Source organism: Bufo gargarizans, chromosome 2 (genome assembly GCF_014858855.1).
Source record: "Bufo gargarizans isolate SCDJY-AF-19 chromosome 2, ASM1485885v1, whole genome shotgun sequence".
Lineage (NCBI taxonomy): Eukaryota > Metazoa > Chordata > Amphibia > Anura > Bufonidae > Bufo > Bufo gargarizans.
This window is the reverse complement of record NC_058081.1, coordinates 426,914,858-426,931,097: the sequence shown is the minus strand read 5'-3', so window position 1 is coordinate 426,931,097 and position 16,240 is coordinate 426,914,858. Positions and strand designations below refer to the sequence as shown.

General features: G+C 42.0%; 1 protein-coding gene across 2 annotated transcripts in view; it reads right to left on the bottom strand.

Annotated features, from left to right (window-relative positions):
• The window catches only part of SLC23A1 (solute carrier family 23 member 1), a 419,817-nt gene that overhangs the window by 202,191 nt on the left and 201,386 nt on the right, over positions 1-16,240 (bottom strand). For both annotated transcript variants that reach the window (XM_044280913.1, XM_044280914.1), the window contains one exon: positions 15,923-16,104. In XM_044280913.1, coding sequence (XP_044136848.1) covers positions 15,923-16,104 — 182 coding nt within the window. The remainder of the gene's footprint in view (positions 1-15,922; positions 16,105-16,240) is intronic.

The window sequence follows — 16,240 nt, the reverse complement described above, 5'->3', positions numbered from 1 at the left end:
TTTATCATATCTCATGCAGAATATTACTTTATTAAAAAAGGTAAAGATTTGGGTTTATTGTAGACAAATATTTTATGTGATCAATTAAATTAATCAATATAATTTTTATTTATACAAAAATTCCAGAAACATACACAAAGATACATGACTGAAGGAATAAAGATAACAAGTCTACACTTACATAAAGGATTTTGTATTAGGAATATATTTTAAATAATACATAAACATCTATATTATGTTGAAATATACGGTAATATGGTAATAAATGAATGGTATGGTACACTGTGATACTATAGGTTAGCTATAATCACTAACTTTGGTGTAGTAATAAGAAAGAAGAAGATAATTTTAATCAAGACTAAAGTCAACAAGAAATGTAGTGTTTTCTAGAGACTGTGGTATTCATGAAGTCTATAAAGATAAAGACTGATGTACACAGTCCCAGGAAAAGACTTGGAGGTAAAAAATCTGTATTATATTCTGGGAAAGGTATGAAGATAAGGGGCAGTGGAGAGTGACCCAAGACAAGGATGAAGAGCACCTGGAGCACACCTGTCCTTAGATATCTCCAGAGGTAAAGTTCATGAAAAGAAAGTTCTGTCCACACAGAAAGGAGGTCTGTGACAGACTGGCATCCAAAATGGAGAACTGAGCTCAAGAAGAGCGAGTGCTGAAGAGCTTTAGTAAGTGATTTAGAGTTAGAATAGGGTTTTCAGAAGTGAGTTATTTAGCGCCTATGTATGTTGTTAGCGCCTATGTAGGTTGTTAGTTTTTTTTTCTGAAAAAGTTGTTCCATTGGATTGCCATAAACACCTTTGTGAAGTTCAGGAATCTGCTACTTGTCATACCAAAGTTAAAAGATTTGTTAAAGGTCTACATTCATTTTACTTGATTGTCAAAAGTCATGCTGAGAGCATGAAATTCTTCATATGAGGCTGAATGGACAGTTACTCTAAATTCCTTATAATGTTCTACCATGTTAAACCTGGTAAGAAAGAAGGGGAATGACAAAGAAGTCACAGCTGTTCACAGACACTTCTGAAGAAGACCAGGAAATTCCTTATATGTTAGTAAGTTAAAATCTGTGTCCAGGAAAGCTGTGTCACCACACAATACATCTTGTACATGAACATCATTGGAAAATATGATAAAATTCAATTGAAGGATTGCATATCATCCACATCCAGTTCTATCAATCCTATTATAGACTTTATGTGATTTAAATTTGAGATGAATTTAGTGAAATCACAGTATCAAGATCATGACGAGACCAAGGGAAGATGATGAAGAGAAAAATATGCCTAATTTTATTTAGTTTCATTTCTAAATTTATTTCATTGGTATTCAATCACAGTTTACCAAATGTTCAGCAAATTGTATTATTTTATTGTCAAATAAATAATTGATGGACAATTAATTAATTTATAAAGAAGAATGAAGAGTCCAAGATAATTGTAAAATTTGATGTTGTGGGTTCGAATAGATTATCTCACCCACAAGAGGGGGAAATGTTAAATAATATGTGATATAATATTAATTGATATTTAATATAAAGTATGTATTACGCTATAAAGTATGTGATTTATAGTGATACACTTCGCAATGAGAGGTCTGTATGCGGATGTCAAGAACTATATTTGAAGTCTACCATTTATGACAATGTATAAGCCCATACATTAGAAAACACACGCCTGTATCTATGGTATAAATGACTGACAGGGACAGACAAGGGGTGGTGGTCATCTTCTTACACTCACTCTCACACTCTGTTGGGGGTTGTTTTACGATGGCTAGAAGAGAAGACACATGGAATCTTGAGAAGAGGATAACTGGCCTTCAACAATGATACCTCAAGGACTACCAACATTCGCTCATGGACAATTAGACTAAAACTTTTCCTAACCTATTTCTGTAAGTAATCAACTCTTATGAAGACTGAAAATAAATCACCTTATTCATTTTTTATATAACTCTTACTGAATCCTAGTGATGAGTCCTCCAGGTGTTCTTTACTCCAAATAAGCATACACTAGATTTGGATAGGATTACCAAATCAGGTTGAAACATTTTTCATGCATAAATATTTTATATTTGGAGACATATTACATATTACAATGGGACACTTTCATGATAGCCAGCCAGCAACCTCACCCTGAAGTGCGGCCTAGTGGTAAAAGGAGGGAAAAGTTTTGGAAGATGGTGAAGGAATGCATAGCAGACCGTGTCAGCATCCTTAATGATCCCTTAGTGCCTGACAACTACTGGGTGTCCAAGCTGGACACATGGCACGAACTTGCACTCTACGCTTTGGAGGTGCTGGCCTGCCCTGCCGCCTGCACTTTGTCTGAGCGTGTATTTAGTGCTGCTGGTGACATTATGATAGATAAGCGTATCCACTTGTCCACTGGCAATGCTGACAGGTTGACCCAGATAAAAATGAAGAAGGCCTGGATTGCCCCTGACTTCTCAACTCCACCAGAGGAGAGCTGAGCTGATGATGAACATAAAGGCAATTTCAATCTATCATTTATAATGTACTCAATCTACTGTAGTGTTTTCCCATGCACCTTTTCCACCACAAAAAAGAGTATATGGTTGAATCTTGTTTTCTCCTTCTCCTCCTCCTCATCCAGGTTGTATATATTCCCTCCACTCAAATATTTTTTTAATAGGATCAGCTCAACTGCAGGCCCTTAACTCAAATTTTTTTATAGGGTCAGCTCAACTGCAGGCCAACAACTCAAATTTTTTTTATAGGATCAGCTCAACTGCAGGCCCTCAACAATTTTTTTTTATAGGGTCATCTGAACAGCATGCACTCACATATAATGTTTTAGAGTGTCAGCTGTACAGCATGCACTTGCATATTATGTTGTAGAGCGTACTGTAATTTGAACAGCATGCACAGTGGTTTATGTATTTTTATATTTGCATCCACATATTATCCCATCTTGTGTAGGATGCCTTTGTGGTGCATGTGGTCCGCTGCCAACATCCTCCATTGTATGCATTTTAGCTGGGGATTTCCATTAACAACGGATGACGTGCGGAGGAATTGCTCCTCCGGTTATAAACACACCATAGTGTTTAGGGTTTTTGAGAATTTCATCCCATTTGGGCCACTTTATTTTAGTTATTTTTCTTGATATGTTTATAATGTGCCATTGCGTACTGCTGGTAGCATTCTGTTGCACCTGGTAGCCTGTGTCACATGGCCTGTTATAGGTGGGGCTTACAGCCTTATCATCTCTCTCACTACCTGAGTGATCTCACTATGGAGGTATGTGGGAGCTGGCTGTAAGTTTTATCCTAGCACCTCTCAGACCGTGTTTACACTCCGTAAGTAGCTAAGTAGTAGGAACCCATGCCACGCTGAGATACCTTGACGGTGGTGCAAAAAGGCTCCGATGTGCTCCTGACTGGAATACATTGGCTAAAGTCTCATTTCTTAACATCAGCTTGAGGGATTAGCCAGTGTTTTCAGTCTCATATCATTGTGGTGCACCTTTTGCAGTGATTTATGTATTTTTATATTTGCATCCACACATTATCCCATCTTGTATAGGATGCCATTTTGGTGCATGTGGTCCGCTGCCGACATCCTCCATTGTATGCATTTTTGCTGGGGATTCCCATTAGCACACAGTATTTGGGGGTTTTGAGCACTTCCTCCCATTTAGGCCACTTTATTTCAGTTATTTTTCTTGAATATTTGTTTCCAGTTATTATTCTGATATATGATTCATGTAATCATTATCTTTATATTATCTAGATTATTGAGTTTTTCTTAATTGCATATCATTGTTGATTACAATTTTATTGTCACTGATTTAATATTTTATTCTATTTTGGACTGAAATATTATTAATAAAAATGTATATTTTGTATAAATGTTTATTTTGTCTTCAACTCAGCTCAGATAAAAGAGTTATACTTAGCTCTTGTTTGGTTTATGGAAATAAGTTGGAATCTCCTTGAATATAGATTCTGACTTGTTTACATAAATAAAAGAAGCAGTTTTTCAGAAGCAGTATAAACATTGACATATTTTGGAGGCACTGCTGAGATCTGCCATATGTTGAGACAAAGATTGTTGTGCAAAATATATATTTTTGATAATTTATTGATTAATTAGAGTGTATTGGTAGTGCAAATTTGAAAATGTTTGGAGACAACAGTGAGGCTAGCCAAGCCATTCACACTAGTATAGAAGCTAGTACTAAAATATCATGTGAGGTAATTTATTCAAGATAGATTGGATTTAAAGGAGGATATGAGGGACTGGGCAATTGGTCTGGAAAGGAAAGCTGCAGAATATGCAAATGATGTTTGGTCTAAGGAATCCAGGTTTGCTCAAGCTAAACATAAGAAAGATAAGGATCTATTAATACTTAAATCTTGGCCTGAATTTATGAATTTGATCTGTGAATTGGCCAAACAATTAAAGAAGGCAAAACATAAGAATGGTCAACAGGCTGATAAAATTGATAAATTACAAAAAGAGATTAAGGCCGTTTCTGGTGAATTAGCACAATTGTATGCTAACTTATCAGAATATGATGACAGAGATAATCAACATAAAGAGATAATCAAAACTCTTGAATGGAAATTAGGTCAAGTCTCTAGTGAATTGTCAGAATGTCAAAAGCATAATATTGATTTAGAAAAGGAATGCAAAAAAATCTATAAAGAAAATAACAAAATGCAAAAAGAGATAGGATGCCAGGATATGGAATATCTGCAATCCAGACAGAAACAATATGTCAGTAGAGTAAAGGTTGAAACCTTCAGTGTGAAGGTCAGAGGCAGAAAGTGATGATGGTAGCCCCTCTGAAGAAAAACAAATCTTTATAAAGGAATGCTCTCTTCATAAATTAAAACCCATCTCTCCTCCTAAGTAGGGTTAAGCAAACCTGAACAGTAAAGTTCGGGTTCTTACCGAACTTTAGGATTTTTTGAACCCAGACCCGAACCCGAACATTTCAGTAAAAAGTCGAGTTCGGGTTCGGTGTTCGGCAGCTATTCTGCGTTTCTTGAAAGGCTGCAGAGCAGCCAATCAACAAGCGTTTAACTCTGTGCCCTTAGAAGCCATCACAGCCATGTCTACTAATGGCATGGCTTTGATTGGCTAGTGTAGCATGTGACCTAGCCTTTGTATAAGCTGGAGTCACATAGCGCTGCACGTCACTCTGCTTTGCTTAGTGAAGGGAGAGGATGCTTCTGGTGATTTCAGGGAGAGAATAGGAGAAAATCTTTGCTCAAAACGTGAATCTAACTCAGCGATCTACATACATTGTGTTGTGTGGGTGCAGGGCACCATTTTTTTTATCCTGCCTTGAGCCCAGTGACGGAAAAAAATAACTTTTATAAGTCAGTTAGGTGGGCGGCTGTTTTATGCAAGCTCAGTGCACCAGCACTGCATCTGAACTTTTGGGACAGAGAAACCAAGCTATAAAAACAGCACAAATAATCAGTTTTTTTCTTAAATCATCATTTTTGGTGGGCAATTTACAACATCTGGTGCATTTGCAGGCTTAGTCAGTGTGCAATTTAGGCTAGAAATACAGCCATCATTTTCTGGGGTTTTAAAAACATACTTTTTTTTGTTAAAAAACACTATTTTCCAGATCTGCAAGTGTTAAATTCAAGTTTAATATATACAGCTTTCATATTCTGTTACCAAATTATTATTTTTTTTTTAGCAATATACAACATCTGGATTAGTCAGTGTGCAATTTAAGCTAGAAATACAGCCATAATTTTCTGGGTTTAAAAAAAACTTAACTTTTTTGCCAAAAAACACTATTTTCCAGATCAGCAAGTGTTAAATTCAAGTTTAATATATGCAGCTTTCATATTCTGCTACCAAAAACACTTTTTTGGCAATATACAACATCTGGATTAGACAGTGTGCTATTTAAGCTAGAAATACAGCCATCATTTTCTGGGTTTTGAAAAACGCACTTTTTTGCCAAAAACTACTATTTTCCAGATCTGCAAGTGTTAAATTCAAGGCTAATATATACAGCTTTCATATTATGTTAAAATAAAAACACTTTTTTTGGCAATATACAACATCTGGATTAGTCAGTGTGCAATTTAAGCTAGAAATACAGCCATCATTTTCTGGGTTATTAAAAACACACTTTTTTGCCAGATTCCACTATTTTTCTGGCCTTGCAGCATCAGCATGTGTGAAAATCCAGTGTTATATACTGCTGTCAAATTCAGTTATTAAACAAACACCCGTTTGGTCAAAAAAAGTTTGTTTGGCAGCCTTTGCTGTATATGTCATTGTGAAATACTGCCATTTGGTGCACAAATCTTTAATTTAGGCCTAGTCTGGTTCAGGGCATGTGACATACACCCTTTAAATACAGGGGTTTGATTCAGGTATTTTAAATACAGCCATTTTGGGCAAACAAATTTAATTGAGGCCTAGTCTGGTTCAGGCCGTGAGACACCCATTAAATAGAGGGCTTCTATTCAGGTATTTGAAATACCGCCATTTTGGGCAAACAAATTTAATTGAGGCCTAGTTTGGTTCAGAGCGTATGAGATACATCCTGTACATACTGTTGTTCTATTCTACTATTAATTAAACACCCATTTAGGGCAAGATCCTAAATTCGAGAAATATGAGGAGAGTGTCAAATAAGAGACGTGGCCCAGGTCGTGGTGCTTCTGCTGGAACTCCTGTTGCAGGGTGGGGACGTGGTTGATATGTGCCAGCTACACACACAAGTGAAAACCCTTTCTCAGGTGCGAGTAGGTGACAGAACCTGCAGCGGTATTTGGTTGGGCCTAATGCGGCTCTAAGAATGGTGAGGCCTGAACAAGTACAGGCAATAGTAGATTGGGTTGCTGACAGTGGATCCAGTTCCTTCACATTGTCTCCCACCCAGTCTCCTGCTGAAAGACCACAGTTGGTGTCACGGATGATCCGCGAGAATATTGAACTGTCCTCCCAATATTATCAATATTACTCTGCCTTATTAAACAGTAATTATTTCCCTAGGCCCCAGAACCTACAATTTGATTATTCAGAGCGTCTCCTTCTGTCCTTATGTTGTACCCAGAGAACAACATAGTCCTTTTGTTCAAGTCAGTCAATAGATGCCCAGCAGATAACGCAATTACAGCTGGCTTCCTCAGGTTGACAAAAGAACTTCCCTGTCTGAAGAGATATCACAGCTAGGTGTGAAGACTGCACCTGGGGGGGAGACATTCGGTGTCGCTGCCATAAGGGGTCTGTAAGCTGGCTTGCTGCAGACAGGCCGGCACCAAGGTTTCCCAGACTGCAACATGAATCTGAGATATGATTTTTACCTTTTTAAGAGAGCCCATGCATCTTACGGACGTAAAAATTACATCATCTTGTCACTCAGAATTCACTGGATGTTTACATAGGACAAACATAACTCTAAGATGTACCCAGGTAAAGTTATGGTGTTACCCCATCATAGAACCAGTTATAATAGTAATATTTGGTATCCCTGAACTCCATATTTTGTGGGGAATGTGAATATGTGCTTGTTACTTGTGTACAGCGGAGACATCCCACAATATGGCACATGCCATATTTCAGAACTGACATTCACCTCAGGAATACAGCCTGCCCAGCAGGCGGACTCTCAATTCCCCGCCTTGTTTCTGAGACCCTTTATAACAAGACCTAGGATCTGCTAAAGGAGTTCTCCACTTTTAACAACACCTAAAGAGGGCCTCAGCCAGAGAACCTGTGGGCTGTAGGCATATTACACTGGACAAAGGCTTCTTTGACTTTACCCCTGCAACGGACTATTTCACCAACAGACATCTTTTCTGCGGAAACTAAGTATTTTCTTTCTTTTCTCCCTTTTGTTTATTGGACTATACTTTCCTTGATTATTGTGTTAATAATTACTGTGCATCGTGATAATTTGTATTGTATATAGATATATAATAAATGACCTCCAAGTCATTTCTCTAGCCATATGCCTGTTTTCAAACACTGCAAAAACTTACCCTAGCCTCTCCGAAGAGAAAGCTACTCGGTTGTGTTATCTAGATAGTGGGTTCCTCGCTCCCATAAATTGTGAGGTGGTGGCAGTTAAACTACCCTGTGTGTAGTTCCGGTCGCAGTTCGTCGCACGCTTACTTGCGGTCAATCGGAGGTCCACTCCCTGCGCTTTCAGCCTATCGACTGTACGGACTCAAGTTAGACTGTCGGTGTGCTGAAAGTGGCTGGGAGGCCTGTTTGCGGATTGACCACTAGGGGCGCTGTGACGGTTTCGTGACGTATTGTGGCCGCGGCGGTCGCAGTTCGTCACAGTTGGCACCTGCAGCCCCTTGCAAATCAGCCAAGCAGTCTGAGCCCCAAGTCATGCAGCAGTCTCTTCTGCTTTTTGATGACTTTGTTAGCAGGATTTCCCAGGGCCATCCACCTGCCCCATAAGTCGAAGAGATTGAGTGCATCGATGCCGAACCAATTATCTTTCAAGATGAGTACATGGGAGGACCATCGCAGCACGTCTCGGATGATGACAAAACACAGGTGCTTTCGAAAATGTGCAGATTGACAAGGAAGGCAGGGGTGAAGACTGGGTGGAAGATAATGTGGAGGACGATGAGGTCCTCGACCCCACATGGAATCAAGGTCCTGCGAGTGACCTATGTAGTTCAGAGGAAGAGGTGGTGGTCGCACAGAGCCACCAGCACAGCAGAAGAGGGAGCAGGGTGCAAAAGCGCAGAGGCCGTCCTCTAGACAGTATGACTGCAATTGCCCACTGCAGCAAGGGAGCGAGCACACCAAAGCCAGCTCCAAGGAGATCCCTGGCGAGGCAGTTCTTCAAACAATGTGCTTACAACAAGACACAAGTGGTTTGCAGGCTGTGCAATCAGAGCCTGAAGCGAGGCATAAACGTTCTCAACCTGAGCACAACCTGCATGACCAGGCATTTAAGTGCTAAGCACGAGCTGCAGTGGAGTAGACACCTCAAAAACCAAGAAAGGTCTCTGGCTCCTCCTGCTTCCTCTTCTGCTGCAGTCTCGGCCTCTTAATCTACCTCTGGAGTGACAGTGCCACCTGCCATCCTGCAAACAGAGGATCTTCCAGCAACACTACCTCCTAGGTCACCAAGAATCTCCACAATGTCCCATGGAAGCGTTACGCTCTCCATCTCCCAAACGCTAGAGAGGAAGAGGTAGTACCCCCCTACCCACCGGCGATCACTAGCCCTGAATGCCAGCATTTCAAAATTACTGGCCTTTGAATTGCTGTCATTCCGTCTAGTGGAGACGGATAGTTTTAAAGGCCTTATGACGGTTGCTGTCCCACAGTATGTCGTGCCCAGCCGCCACTACTTTTCCAGGCGAGCCATCCCTTCTCTGCACAACCAAGTGGGGGACAAAATCAGGTGTGCACTGCTCAACGCCACCTGTGGCAAGGTGCACCTCACTACGGATACATGGACCAGTAAGCACAGTCAGGGATGTTATATCTCCACAACAGCACACTGGGTAAATGCAGTGGCGGCTGGGCCTCAGGCGGATAGCAGTTTGGCACATGTCCTTCCACCACCGAGGATTTCAGGGTGCTTCAGTTTGCCTCCTGTTGCTTCCTCCTCCTACTCCGCTTCCTCATCCTCTACTGGCTCCTCATCCGGTCAGCATAACACTTTCACCACCAACTTCAGCACAGCCAGGCTGTTTTAAAACGTATCTGTTTGGGTGACAAACCCCACACCGCGCAGGAGCCGTGGATGGACCTTGAACAACAGACCGATGAGTGGTTTCTGCCAGTGAGCCTCAAGCCCGGCCTGGTGGTGTGTGATAATGGGCGAAATCTCATAGCAGCTCTGGGACTAGCCTTTTTGACGCACATCCCTTGCCTGGCGCATGTGCTGAATTTGGTGATGCAGAGATTCCTTAAAAATTACCCTGATATGTCAGAGCTGCTGCATAAATTGCGGGCCGTCTGTGCGCGCTTTCGGCGTTCTCATCCTACTGCTGCTTGCCTGTCAGCGCTGCAGCGTAACTTCGGCCTCCCCGCTCACCGCCTCATATTCGACGTGCACACAAGGTGGAATTCCACCTTGCACATGCTGGCCAGACTGTGCGAGCAGCAGCAGGCGATAGTGGAGTTTCAGCTGCAGCACGCACGGGTGAGTCGCTCGGCTGAACCACTTCCCCACCAATGACTGGGCCTCCATGCAAGACCTGTGTTCCTTGTTGCGATATTTCGAGTACGCCACCAACATGGCCAGTGCCGATAACGCCGTTCTCAGCGTTACTATCCCACTTCTATGCCTCCTTTAAAAAACTCTGCTTGCGATGATGGAAGAAGAAGTGGCACAGGAGGAGGAGGAGGAAGAGGGATCATTTTGTAGAGTTTCTGGCCAGTCATTCACAAGTGGTTCCGAGGGTGGGTTCCTGCACCCACGAACGCCAGGTACACTATTGTCCAGCCAGGGTACAGTTCTGGAGGATGACGAGGTGGAGGATGAGATGGAGGAGTTGGAACCATGTTCACAGCGGGGTGGCACCCAGACCAGCTCATGGACATCACTGGTGCATGGCTGGGGGTATACAGAGGACACAGACGATACACCGCTTTTCCTTGCCTCTGGGCAGCCTGGCACACATGAGCGATTACATTCTGCAGTGCCTCCGCAACGACCGCCGAATTGCCCACATTCTAAATTGTGCTGATTACTGGCTGGCCACGCTGCTGGATCCGCATTACAAGGACAACGTACCGTCCTTAATTGCGTCTCTGGAGCGTGATCGTAAGATGCACGATTACAAGTGCACGCTGGTAGACGCGCTGCTGGTGGCATTCCCACCCGACAGTGGGGGCACAGTGGAAGCACAAGGCGAAGGCAGAGGAAGAGGTTGCCAATGCAGCTGGGGCACCAACCGGCATCCAGGAAGTCATGTACGCATTTTTTTTAATTTTATGTCAATTCACTACTTTGTCTGTTACATTTTCCGGTGATATTCGCCAATTTTTAGGTGTGATGTACCACTGCTATAACTACTAGACAGGTAAAAAAAAAATATATATAATATATATATATATATATATATATATATCTGTTACATTTTCGGGTGACATCCACCAATTTTTGGGTGTGACTGCTATAACTACTCGACAGGTAAAAAAAAAAAAAAAATATATATATATATATATATATATATATCTGTTACATTTTCGGGTGACATCCACCAATTTTTGGGTGTGACTGCTATAACTACTAGACAGGTAAAAAAAAAATATATATATCTGTTGGTTGTGATGTACCACTGCTATACCTAGTAGACAGGTTATACAAAAATAAAAATGTGTCTGTTACAATTTCAGGTGAAATTCACCAATTTTAGGGTGTGATGTACCACTGCTATACCTAGTAGACAGGTTTAACAAAAGAAATTGTCTGTTACATTTTTGGGTGAAATTCACAAATTTTTGGGTGTGATGTACCACTGCTATACCTAGTAGACAAGTAAAAAATTAATTTGTCTCCCCTCCTCTACCTAGTTGACAGCTTAATACATTTCAATAATTTTTCTTTTATATTTTTGGGTGACAATAAACAATGTTTTTCTGTCATAGACCCCTGCTCTACCAAGTAGACAGGTTAATACATTTCTGTAATTTTTCTGTTACATTCTTGGGTTGACATTTTACAATTTTGGACGTGAATAAACCCCTGCTCTGCATAGGTGACAGGGAATAAAATTTAAGAAATTCTTCTTTAATTGAAAATTGATGCGCGCCACCTCCTTTAATTCTATGATTAAACTTAAAAAAGTTGTCCCACATTTGCGCTTCAATAACTTTTCACACATTTGCGCTTCAGTAATTTGTCCCACATTTGCGCCTCAATAACTTTTCCCATATCATCGCTCAATCCCAACAAAAATGTATACATTTATCTCCCTTGGATGTGCTCTCTCTTTCTCATGCTCCCTCTCCAGCATGGAACCCTGGTTCGCGGATAACCGTGATCAACATGGTAGGCGCATAAAAGAACATCGAAAGTTGATAGAGCAGATATCAAATTGGATCGTGAACATCACGGGGACGTGCTAAATGGTGGGGCAGTAAGTGTACACACGCCTACACAAACTGACTGACAGGGGTCAGCCCCTGCAACTTCTGGGTCTCTAAATTGGGCACATGGCCTGAGCTTGCCCTTGACCCCTTGGAGGTGCTGGCCTGCCCTGCAGCCAGTGTATTGTCTGAACGTGTGTTTAGCACGACTGGAGGGGGTTATCACAGGTTATATTTCCCAATGTTTTGGGGTGTACCCTAATTTAAAAAAAATTAAATAAATTTAAAACCAAAAAGCAGTGTAGGCTACCTCCTCCTCCTCCACTGCCGCTTCCACATACACCGCCACATCCGACACCTCCTTAACCTCCTACTACATAGATCAAGATTATTATTTTTTATTTGTATGTATTTTATGATATTTAAAGTCATTTCCCTATCCACACTTGCCATGCTCTTAACCACATTTTGATGCCATTTGCAACCCTCTAGCCCTTTCCATTACATTTTTATAGCCATTTTATTGCTCAAAAGTTTGGGTCCCCGTTGCTCCATGTTTTTTATTCTCAGGTATTGCTCTGTAAGGTCTCCAATAACATGATTATCTTATCAATTGTTTATGTTGGATTGCCCTCTTTGTCCCCTGATGAACCTTTATCAATCTACTTGGGGAAGCGCGTTGGGATTTAGGGTATTATTTTTTTTACAATTTTGTTAGGGCTTCTAGGGGCATTCACCATCAGGGTGTGCCTCTGGGCTGAGCCACTATTTAGGGTTCCGACAGGGTCAGATTTCCCGCAATGTAGCCCATATTTTCCCCTGATGCCAAGTTTATCACTGATTATCAGTATAGAAGTGCAACGTTGGGATATACATTGATAGCCCTAATTGGGCTCTTTTTATATAATATATATTAAAAGTTATGTTTTAATTGGTTTTTGCTTTCTGTGATAATACTTTGATTTTTGCATGACCGACATATGTGATTATCTGCACTCAAGTTTTTTTCTAATAGAGACCAAATCAGAAGAAACCTGATACAAAATACCATCTCATTAGTACAGGGTCCCAGGTCTTCATCAGTGGTACCTATTTGTCTCTGAACACCGCTGGCATTGTGGCTCGGTTTGTATTGACATGTATACACACATGGACTAATGTGCAAATAAATACCCAGACACCCCTCTAATAGGAGCCCATGCACAGCTCTTTCTATTCACTTCTATGGGAGTTCCACAAATACCCTGCTTAGACCCCTATAACTGTAGTAAATGTGATCAAGGTTCATTCTGATATCATTTGTGCAAAATTGTTCAAAGGGCCTAACTTTCTGTAACAGATCTTTAAAATTAGGAAGTTGGTTCTGGTTTCACATCACATTTTATGCCTCCTTTTGATGTATACATTAGAAAAAAAAAGAGGATACAGAAACGCAGCACAGAACTTTCTTGTATCCTGCAAAGTACAGTAAGAAAAGCATCAGTCTGAGGCAGGGATGTCAAACTCGTGGCCCTCCAGCTGTTGCAAAACTACAACTCCCATCATGCCTGGGCATACTACAGCTATCAGGGAATGATGGGAGTTGTAGTTCTGCAACATCTGGAGGGCCATGAGTTTGACATCCATGGTCTGAGGCATCCATTTACCGTATACTTTTTTTATACGTTAAACGGATGGGAAAAACTTCATGTGAACCCACCCTAAAGGGAACTCTTGGAAATGTGCAAGCACTTTATATTGACTGGATGTTACAGTTCACTCCGTCAAAGGGTTTATATCAACACACTCTAACACTATCCTGTCAGTGCTAAGGGAAATGCTAATGCCTAGCAGTGGCGTACATACAGGGGTCGCAGTTGCGACCGGGCCTGGCACTCCAGGGGGCCCGGCCGCCTGTGGACTCCCCTAGCCCCTGTAGTCAGTGTTCCCTTCAAGCTGTGTGCGGGTGGGCGGCCGCGCAGCAATTATTGTGTGGCCCCGCTCACAACTTTATAATCCTCGCTTACTCGCTCAGGCATCGCGCCGCTCAAGCAAAACGCCAGCAGTCAGTGTCAGAAACATCTCCGTCATGCGCCTCCTGCCCCGTCTGCCTGCTCCTCCCACTTTATGAATGAAGCAGGTAGGCGGGGCAGGAGTCACATGACGGAGGGAGAGATGTTAAACTCAAGCTGCCGGCGGCGAGTCTGCATGCCACCCTAGTTAGTAAGTACAGCAGTTTCATATATATATATATATATATATAGCTTTATGAATATAGTAACTTTACAGCTGTGTGCGGGGCCGGTCTATTACAGTAGAGTCACTGCATCGGCCCCGCCAGTGTCCCCGCCTCCTCCCTCCCCACTGACACATTACAACAGCAGGCCAAAATGAGCGAGGGAGAGGGGAGTGAGGAGGGACTCGAGTAATTGCTACGCTTCTTCCCAGGGCCGCTGTAACTGTGACAGGGTTAAATTCAGACTTCCCAACAGCACAAAAACATAAGGCTGTCACTAGAGGGAGCTCTAACATGATTACACTGGTTGAGGAGAGTTAGGGCCTGGTGCTCATATTAAAGTTGGACATCAACTGAGCCACATGTCATGTCTCTCCTCTGTTAAAACAGGTTAGTGTTATAACTATAGATGGAATATAATTGTTGTTATGTTAACCTATAGGGTTGCCTATTTTCTCTTCTGTATATTATTACAAGATACTGTTATATTAAAGTTGGACATCAACTGAGCCACATGTCATGTCTCTCCTCTGTTAAAACAGACGCTGTCGGCTGCATCGTGGCACTAGTCTGCACTACCACTACAAACACGGTTAACATAACCATAGGGCGAACCCTGTGAGATGACTCAAAGCTCTTTTATTCCTGTCTGTTTCAGACAGGAATAGAAGAGCAGGCCTGACATAGGAGACCTGACCTGGACGCTCCTCAGAGTCTCAGCTTCCCTTTTGTGCTCTCTTGTGGCTGGCCTCCGGTCTAGGCTCCCCATACCTCCTTGCCATTATCCCCACTGCTCCCAGTTGCCTCATACCAGGCCTGGACTGGTCATATGGAGTCTGTGGCACTGTCTGCTGTCCCTAGAGCACTGGCTCCGCCCCCTGTCTTCACCTGCCGGCAGAAGTTCTTGTGATCTGCCTCCTGCTGAAACCTGAAGCCTGGCATCTACATCTCATAATGAACTGTGAAGTACTAGATTTACACTAGGTAGGTACCAGCAAGCCTGTATAATACCCATAACAGGCACAGTGTAGCAGCTGGCTGGTCTACAGGACATGGGATAGTGTGAGGTGCAATACTCTGCACAGCCTGCAACTGCTGTGGTCAGGGGAGGAGAGGGTGCACTGCAAGGCACTGAAGGATTCCTGATTGTGTCCTTCCAGTAATGGGAGGCAGGGGAGGCTTATTCACTTCTTGGTATCTGGGATAAGTGGCAGCTGATAACAGACAATGAGGTATTTATTGAAACTGGTGTAAAGGAAACCTGGCTTAGTTTCCCATAGCAACCAATCAAATTCCACCTTTCATTTCCCAAAGGAGCTCTGAAGAATGGAAGGTGGAATCTGACTGGTTGCTATGGGTAACTAAGCCACTTTTCCTCTACACCAGTTTTGATAAATCTCCCCCAATGGCTATAGTGTGCACAGTGCTACTTCATACACAGGCCAGTGACGGGGAGGGTACCCCATGGATCAGTTTTGCATTGGGCCCCATGGATTGTGTGTACGCCACTGATGCCTAGCTTTCAATTCATTTATTTATATATTTGCAGGAGGAATAACAAAGGGACAGCACAAGGAGGAGTTATTAGAAAAGATCTTTGTGGTTTTTTTCACACAATTATCTTTGAAACACAAATATTTGCAAAAACAGACATGTTGGGAACTACTTACATAATGGATATACCCCAGTGAGACCCTGCTCTTTGTCCAGCAGCTTCAAAAACAGAGAGCCCAATCAAGGAAATTGTTGGTGCGACAGTTAGAGGTCCAATATAGTTGAGCAATATTCCTGGAAGGCCGACAAACCCAATAATAATTTCAAGCACACTTGAAACTATAATTGATCCTTGTATCTACAAAATTAGAAAAAAGCATTCAATCAGCCAAACCTAGTAAATCTGCATTAGAATTCAGAAGTAGTGTACTTTTTTCAGAATAAACTTAGTCTGCACAGTATTTACACAGGTTACAAGTAACATCCACATGGGC